The 9,165-nt window shown below is 38.1% G+C and overlaps 1 protein-coding gene across 1 annotated transcript; it reads left to right on the top strand.

The window, feature by feature from the left end:
• Positions 1 to 1,728: 1,728 nt before the first annotated feature.
• Positions 1,729 to 8,579, top strand: LOC135666090 (sphingosine kinase 2-like). The gene is made up of 10 exons (XM_065177621.1): positions 1,729 to 2,278; positions 2,860 to 2,982; positions 3,101 to 3,201; positions 3,926 to 3,998; positions 5,102 to 5,188; positions 5,312 to 5,389; positions 5,526 to 5,596; positions 6,612 to 6,908; positions 7,178 to 7,300; positions 8,151 to 8,579. The coding sequence occupies exons 1-10, from the start codon at positions 1,936 to 1,938 to the stop codon at positions 8,349 to 8,351; spliced, it is 1,497 nt and encodes a 498-aa protein (XP_065033693.1). The 5' UTR covers positions 1,729 to 1,935; the 3' UTR covers positions 8,352 to 8,579.
• Positions 8,580 to 9,165: the final 586 nt, after the last annotated feature.

Genomic DNA, 9,165 nt, shown 5'->3' with positions numbered 1-9,165 from the left:
TCATGGCTCGAGGGTGGTCGTTTTTCTGTAACGATGGCCCTCGTCGGGTGATTGCTGACTTTGATGCATCCGACGAGCAAGTCAGTGGTGGGTTGATTTATTTTTTGCCTCTCCTTGTGTCAGATGCCGGTCAGAGACTTTTATACTACTGTACGAGGGTCGGTTGTATACGGGTTTGGCATGACGACCGATCCTTGAGACATGAGATGGTATCTTTGTGCGGCTACTGTCCTAGGACGCGCGAAACGACGTCATGCTACGCCATCCCGAGCTTCCAGGAAGGGACTTACCGAGCACGCCTTGGTACAGATTTTGGCTCGGCACGTGGGGGTGCTCCTCTTGCTGACTTGGTTGTAGCGTGGCGTGGTATTAACCATAACGTAACATAGACCCAAAATATACCTTATCAATAACGATCAAATTTTTATAAAAAAAAAAGCATATGCAAAGATGTTTCATCATTTACTTAGGCATGTTTCATCACGACTTAGGCAAAATAAATTTAGCTTTAGATACACGCATCATTTACATTGAATCAATCCATAAAAAGAAATGATCTATAAGGTGAATTAATCTAATTATATTATTTTAAATATAATTATAATGTTATTATCATATATATATAAATATAAAAACACTATAAACCTATACCAACTTGGAATGACTTACCATATAATACAAACTTATCACCCTTATTGGAATGTCATATTCTTATTAGAAAAAAAAGTCAACTACAATGTTTTTGGGACCTCCAAACACATTATAAACTTATAAAAAAAATATTATAATTAGACTAATTTACCTCATACATCGATCCACCTTATAGACCAATATAAAAGGAGCGTTATAAAAATTCATCCAAAAAGTAAAAAAATAAATAAATTATAATTTTATCAAAAATTAAAAGGCTTAAGAATTATGACTTTCTTTTGAAAGTCATTTTCCAACTCATCTTCCTCTTCTATTTATACCCCAACTATCAAATTTATTTGATCTTTTACCCACGCCGTTTGTTTGGACGCATCAGATCTCACGAATATTAACAATAGCCACACACGAAGCATCATCACAGACAAATCTCCGATGATTCAACCTCTCTCACGCGGAGATCGACGTCGATGCACGCCGTCCAACTAATTGGTCGGGTCACCAACGACTATTCTTGTACATGGAAAAGCGAGCCAGCGTCGGAAGAAAGCCATTACTTGCCTCGTTCGGTTGGTGTGCTGTCACCCTCTTCCCGTCACCTCCCAATTTCTCTGTTCCAACGCTCTTTATTATTCTCCCCCTCCATAAATAGACGGTGACGATAATAGGATAAATTTCTGAAAAAAATATATATGTTTTTTATTTCTTTTTCTGAGAAACCTCTTTTATTTTTAGAATTTTCAAACAACATCCTTATTTTTAATTTCTGAAAAAAATATATATGTTTTATAGATCAGCTCATAGGGTGAATTAGTTCGATTATAATTTTTTTTAGTAATACCGAAAAATTGTTACAGCTATAATAAAATATTATATTATATCATAATATTTTTGAAAAGCAGATTTTTTCTAGAAATTCCCCCATAATAACATCGAATGCATCCTTTTCCATAGTATCCACATCAGTGGTGGCCCACATGCGAGTCACGTGATCCTTCGGTCTCCCCCAACCTATCGCTTCCGATCTCCACCTTCCATTTCGCATGTTGATTTAATTAGGGGAAACGGCCTGCCCTTTGGGCGCCTCGCGTTTCCCCCCTCCCTTTGTTTCAATCATCTAAAGAATCTTTGAGCTTTAAAAGCAGCAGCGACGCCATCGCCTCGTGGAATTCATCGTTGTTGTCATCATTGTTATTGTACGCAATCCATCCATTCCATTAATACTTAGCAGTGGTATAAGAAGTCCCTTCCGCTCGAGTAGGAACGCACACGCAAGGGTTGGTAGGAATGGCGGATAAGACGGAGACCTCGGTTCCGACCTTGACGGAGAGGGTTCGGATCGACGGCGCGCCGGCGAAGGCTAGCCTGGCGGCCGACGGGACGCTGCGGTGGAGCTCCGGCGAAGGCGGGGAACGGTGCCTGGCACTGGAGTCGGAGGGGCTGGGCCTGGACGTGGTGGGGCGCAGGATCACGATCCGGGCCTTCGTTGGGGCGCTCAAGGGGTTGTCTTCTTGCGGCGGGCGGCGTGGCGCCGGCAAGAGGGTGAGGAGGGATCATGTGTTGGAGATGCCCACCGAAGAGTTGGCGTCCAGGTGGAGCGAGAGGATGAGGGCTTACATCGATTCCCTTGGTAAACCTCCTAATTTTTCGGGCGAAACTTTCGGGACGCAACTTTCTGTTTCTTGAAATCGTAGATCTTGGTGGAGTCATGTCTCAATGATTGCGTCGAGATATTTCCATCTGAAGAACTACAGCTTAATTCGTCTCTTACCCCGTTTGTGTGTTATCTAAGAGCAAACTTTTGCATTTTCCAGATCATTGGGAGCTTCTTCCTTTGTTCCTGCGGAATTTCTTTGAGGTTTAAACTTAATTTCCGGATTTTTTTTTTGATCCGATGAAAGCTTTAATTTTCGGAATGATTCCTTTTTTTCTTTTGATATGTGGTTTCATGTTTAGATTGTAGTTAGAGAATTGTTTCACATTTCCCTCTTCTCCTTCATTTGGTAAAGTCATGCTTTATGGTTATAGATTAAAGTTCATATAATCGTTTGAGTTTCATGGACAGACTATGTATATGTATATATTGTGTGCTTGAGGCAATTGGACTAAGACTGTCATTGAGGTCGGACAAGAATCTTAAATTGATGTAAAGTAATTCTAATTATCTTCTGTGGGGGAGAAACTTAATATATCATCGCTCTTCTGATATAGGTCGGCCAAAGCGGTTATTGATAATTGTAAACCCATTTGGTGGAAATAAAAGTGCACGAAAGATTTTTGACACAGAAATTAAGCCCCTTCTAGCGGATGCTGAAGTCCTTTATACCTTGAAAGGTTGGTGAGATTGGTACTCTGTAAAATCATCTTGATATTTCTATTCTTTTGCAGCAAACTTAATTTGCCTTTTCCCTTTTCTAACAAGTTGACTCTTTGATTTGATATATTCCTTCAGAAACTAAGTATCAGCTCCATGCTCAAGAAATTGCTAACACCATGGATCTTATAAAATACGATGGAATTGTGTGTGTCAGTGGTGATGGTGTTCTTGTAGAGGTTAGTAACTCATAATTTCTCCACATGAAAGAAAATAGAAGTTTGGTGATAGTGTTCATCTTAAGTGTGGGACATGGACTTGTTAAAAGTGGCAACAAACTATCTTCTTTGTGATTAAACGATTTTTGACATGTTATTAGTTGCTTATCTAATTGTAGCAACTGTAGCTTTTTAAGTCTTAATTCTTGATCTTTAGACCACAAGGTGAACATTTGAGATGCAACAGTAATTCTTCAAACGTCATGAATACTCTATATTATTAGCTAATAATAGGCCACAATTGATTGTTCTAGAGTATTAGATTGCCATAGCCATTTACATCTCAAATCTCTATTCACATTGCTTCACTGAGTTCATTTGTTTCTGCATAGCTGCTAATTTTTTACTAGTTTAATTAATAATCAGAAAGTACAGAAGTATTATACTGATTTTGTTGTTACTGTTGTTAGTAGCATTTCCTATGTGAACTCGTGATTTGATATCTTTTGAACTTCATGGGCTGTTTATCAGCTATGTTGATGCGTGCGTATCACTAGATTCCAGTTTAAGTTCTTGAAAAGAAAGAAAGTCTATAGTGGTGTATCCCTCATTGTTTGTCTCGTATGCTTTTGCTCACTTTATGGTCTCTTTAAAGATTCTAAATGCTTTAACTACTTCCTTATTTTTGTATCATTGACATATCACATTAGTTCATCCTTTTTCTCTTTTCTCCTTTGTTTGGCAGGTTGTTAATGGTTTATTGCACAGGGAAGACTGGGATACTGCAATTCAGGTACCGCTTGGGGTAATTCCAGCAGGTATGCTCCTCGACATACCATGAAATGTTGAATTGCTTAGTCAAGTTATCATTTGAATTTTATGCAAGTGGATAACACTAAAATCAGTTGGAACCTTGTCACGTGGAGTAGATTCGGACAAGAAGATGATTTTTAAATTATTATCTTATTGCTCATTTAAGTTATAATGCAACATTTGAATTTAATGCAAGTTGATAAACACTAAAATCGGTTGGAACCTTGTCACATGGAGTAGATTCCGACAAGAAGATGATTTTCAAATTATTATCTTATTGCTCATTTAAATTATAATGCAACATTTGAATTTTATGCAAGTTGATGAACACTAAAATCAGTTGGAACATTGTCACATGGAGCAGATTCTGACAAGAAGATGATTATGAAATTATTATCGTAGACTTGATGAGTCCTTGGATTCCCATGATCAGGACATTTTTTGTTCGTTTAATTTGAGATTCACTTTATTGAGGGCATAAAGTTAACAATCCTTTTCCTGATTTTGTTCTTGTTGTGGTGGCTTGGTTGGTGGAGGGGGGAATCCATTAGGGCCCTTTGATAGATAGCAACTCCTGACTGTCAAATTTGCACGACAGGTGAACTAATGCAAATTTCTCATCTTTTGGTAACTTATTCAGGTCTATGGTTTGTTGTTAATTCAAATGTTCCAAATTTGTGCTTGATGTGCTTCACATTTACTAGAATAATGGCCACCATGAACTACATGGGACTAAGTTTATAAGATGCCATGTCACCGAACAGTCGAAAGGTTTAAATAGTAAGATTAGGGGGCTTCAGAAGATCTTCTGAGACCAGTGATTATGATTCAAAGAAACAGAAAAGGTGCAAATCAGGTCCTCAGTTCAGATTGTGAGACTGAACTGCATTAATTAAAATAGGACCAAGGTGCACACCATCCACAGGATTGAATGTCAACAAATCCCCTGACTTGTTCTAAGTGATATTTGCTCATCATTTTGCTGCTTAATTGGCATTATTTGTCACTCGATGAATTGCTTGTTGACTAGTTTTCTTTCAGCATGTTTGTTGGCAGGTTCTCACAGTTTACATGTATTACTTATGTTATTCTTGTTATTTGGTTGTAGGTACGGGGAATGGTATGGCAAAATCACTTCTAGATGCAGCTGGTGAAGTTTACTCTGTTTCCAATGCCACATTTTCTATTATTAGAGGTCCTCTTTTTCTTCATAATTTTATTTTGTTCATTCACATGTTTATGTTTTAGAATGTGATTATTATATTTAGGTTAAGTAGATGAAAAATATGTTTCTCAGAAGCAAATGTTAACCATACAGGTTATAGACGCACCCTTGATGTTGTTACCATCTCCCAAGAAAAGACTAAGTTTTTCAGTGTCTTGATGCTTACCTGGGGTACGTAGAAACCTTGCAAAGCCAATTCATTCTCATGTTTAATTGTTATATTTTGCTCTTTTGATAGCTTCTCATTTTTCATATCATGTGAAGTTCTGTATGCCTCTCTCTAAAAGTAATCCATTGGCATCTGAAGGTTTGGTGGCAGATATTGATATTGAATCTGAGAAGTATAGGTGGATGGGAAGTGCTCGCTTGGACTTTTATGTATGTATAGCATGTACCCTGAGGTTTCTCTCATATATATCTCTTGTAACTTCATACTTTTCTAACATAGAACTTGTCAATATGTCTATTTTGTGTAGGGTACCTCTTACGTAGTTGTCCATCTTATCAATAATTTTATAATATTTGGTTCACCTACTTCGTTATGGTCAACTGATTTGTCTTTTTTTTTCCTTATTTCTTCTGTTTCTTTTGTAGACATTTATGATTGCAGGGTTTTTAATTCTTATTTCTATTTAGGTATTATTGCATCTTATGCTCAAGTGAGTTTTGAAATATGATTTCTTTTCTCCTCTTTGAGCTTTTAAAAAGAATTACTAGTATGCTAAGTTCATTATTTTCACTCTCTTTCTGTGTAGATTGTCAAACTCTTTTATATTTATGATTACCTTTTGTGTCAGTCATGGCAGCTGCTTGGCTTCTAAGCTGCCCTCACTGCCCAAGTGCCTGCACTTTTGAAGGGTTCAATTTAGGTAGCTACTGGAGGGCTAGGTAGGGAAATGGGCAGCCATCTCTGTAGGTATTGCAACATTTACAAGTAGTTTGTTGGGTAGTAAAATATAGAACTAGTTGTTCTACATGCTTCCCCACTTCCCTCTGGATTCGTCTTATATCTCTTTTAGTCCTACAATTTTACATCTTCTACCTCCAGTTAACCCCATGGTTGTTTCATTTATTTTCGTGATGAAGATTTCCTTAAGCTCCTTTATGTTCATTCCTTGTCTGCTTTGCTGGCTTGTCACTTGACTGTAGTTTATTGCAGATATCAGTCATGTTTTTCAGGACAACTTCATCTCAGAAGCTTGTAGGATTCCAAGATTAATTATTTGTTCATGATTCATCTGTCAAAAAACATGGCACTTCTATGGCTGTTTTATTAAAGTCTTGTGTTGTGCATGGTTTATTCTACTTCCTGTCATGACTTTGATTGATGAGAGTGAATCATTTGTGTCCTGGGAGTTAGAATGTGCTCATCGATTCCATATGTTGCTTGCAGTCTCTTCTTCGCATAATTAATTTGCGAAAGTACAATGGGCATGTTCAATTTGTTCCAGCACCTGGATATGAAGCATATGGAGAACCAATAAATCAAACCAACTGTTGCAGTAGCAACACTATGCTTTACAAGGACGACCAAGGAGATGAAGCTAATGTTAGGCCATGTGGCTACCAAGGCCCTTCAATTTCCCTGGATGGATGTGAATGGAGGTCTATTGATGGCCCTTTTATTTCGGTTTGGATCAACAACGTGCCATGGGCAAGTGAAGATATTATGCCGGCACCCAATGCCAAGGTAACTTTTTGTTGTCAGTACTTGTTTCTGTCTTGCGGTCTCTCTTTGCATACATGGAAAATGCACAACTTACATTAAGTCAATTACTTCGATATTGGTCTCATGAACCAATTTTATTTGATTTGTGTGCACCAGTTTGAGTTTGACAAACTTTTAACACAAGATCAGCTAACTGCAGCACTATTTGTGGTTTGCATTCCAATCACCTGATTGGTACTTTTGTAGCATGATCTGCACATCATAGTGACAGCTACCTTATTCCTGTGCAGTTCTCTGATGGCTACTTGGACGCAGTCATTATCAAAGAATGTCCAAAGTCGGCTCTTTTGTCACTGATGCTGAAGATGAGTGATGGAAGTTATTGCAAGTCTCCGTATGTCATGTATCTCAAGGTGGGTTGTGTTCTTGACCGGTTCATTCCTATCTCATTTTGAAAGATATATCATCGCATGTCTGCTCTGCTGTTGGTGCATATAACACCTGTTAATACTAAACAACCCTTTGTTTTTCTTTTTTACACCAGTTGATGTAGATGGATATTGCTCGATTTGATATCGATTTCACCTTCTATTTAAGGTAGATGTAGGTAGGAATATTGCAGCTTGATATATTATAAAGAGATAATTGGGACACTAACTCAAAGATATCAATGTTATTTCTTGTCAAGAAGAGCTTTAAAGCAAACATGGAAAGAAAAGAAAGAACAAGAAAAGGAGAACAAAATGATACCTTCTTTATAACGATACAAGTAAATTTAATACTTCAAAATATGTTTAGATATTTCGATGCATATGGAACTGAACCTGTGACAATATTTGCATACATGTATAAAAGATTTTGAATAGTAAAACATGATGATGGTACAAATATCCAACAGACCCTTGCTTATCTAACCATCTCTGGCTCCGGTAGCTACAGGAACAGAACCTGATGTTGATTGCTATACCGACTATTCCGGCACAACTTTTATTTTGCAGAAACTATGTTGACCATTATCAGAAATTGCGGCATTTGGGTACTTGCCATGCGGTTTTAGGTGTTACTGCTACATTGTTGCTTCATAGATTTTTGATTGATAAAATGGTTCTTGTGTAGTAAGTAGAGCTCTTCCATGTACAAGCAGGCTTGGCATCGAAGCATCAAATTGCAAAATAAGTTTGTTTATGTTCTAAGCTCATCCTTGATGTTCAGATCAACTATCCAGAGCCATTTGCTTAATCATCTTTCCAATGGATTTTGCAGGTCAAAGCATTCCGATTAGAGCCAGGTAAGCAGGTAGGACATCCCACGAAGGGTGGCATCATCGACTCTGATGGCGAAGTTATTGCTAGGGGTGATGATCTCCATTGTGAAGATCAACAACAGAATCTGATGATGGCTTATGGTCCTCCCATCCAAATGACGGTGGATCAGGGCTTAGCTACAATCTTCTCACCCAGATGATCCCTCTTGGTCCCATTTCTCTGGTTGTTGGCCCCTCCATACCTTTAGGCACAGAGAAGAGCGAACAAAAAAAAGAGAAATAATATATCTTTTTTCTCTTTACCAGCATTTTGCTGTATATATTTGTGCAAAAAGGAAAAGAAAAAGAGAGAGATTTGGCACACTCCCTTTATTTTTTATGGAGGCTGTAATATATGCTAATAATAGTATTAACCTTTTCCATTCTAATGACATCTCCTGGCATGTGCTGATTTATAATATCTGTGTTTTCTAACCATGTATTGTGATAGTTATTTGACTGATATCGAATTAAGATGGATGCTGCTGGATTCTCGATCAGCAGACATGTGGCTTGATGCACAAAAAAAGTAATTTAGCCCCGATTTTGTTCATTTTCTCACTCTTTCATCCAACAGCTTCTTGTGGAATGCCGTATTAGATAACAATCCAAATGAATTTTCTATCACAAAACCATGCTTTACATGCTTTCAGTGACTTGCTGGCTCAGCTGATCGATCAGTATAGCTCAGTCCATGCTAGTAATTAGAGATCCAATCCATTGGACAGTCGTTTCTGGTCCCACCCGGTCGTGACTCGAGATCCAGTAGGATAAAACCACTTGGTGTTTGATACAGACATCGAATCCCACGAGGAGTCGTGCGGAAGGCGTGAATACGGAGGCGTCGCACGTTACGTAACGCGGTCGGCGAGATTTGCCGGGCCATGCAGGATATACAAATCAATCAATTAGATCTTATTTATCTACTTGTTTAGTTATATTTGAATAGAGAATGCGAAATCCGCCGTCCGATTT

Source organism: Musa acuminata, chromosome BXJ1-4 (assembly GCF_036884655.1).
Source record: "Musa acuminata AAA Group cultivar baxijiao chromosome BXJ1-4, Cavendish_Baxijiao_AAA, whole genome shotgun sequence".
In the NCBI taxonomy this organism is placed as follows: Eukaryota; Viridiplantae; Streptophyta; class Magnoliopsida; order Zingiberales; family Musaceae; genus Musa; species Musa acuminata.
Note: the sequence above shows the minus strand (reverse complement) of the source record. Positions and strands in the feature narration are given on the sequence as shown.

Bases quoted from the DNA above. Each gene is read 5' to 3' on its own strand.
- LOC135666090 (XM_065177621.1), top strand. From the start codon at position 1,936: ATGGCGGATAAGACGGAGACCTCGGTTCCGACCTTGACGGAGAGGGTT. The intron at 5,390-5,525 runs GTACGTAGAAAC...TGGCATCTGAAG, and splicing joins TGTCTTGATGCTTACCTGGG to GTTTGGTGGCAGATATTGAT. The intron at 5,597-6,611 runs GTATGTATAGCA...TGTTGCTTGCAG, and splicing joins GTGCTCGCTTGGACTTTTAT to TCTCTTCTTCGCATAATTAA.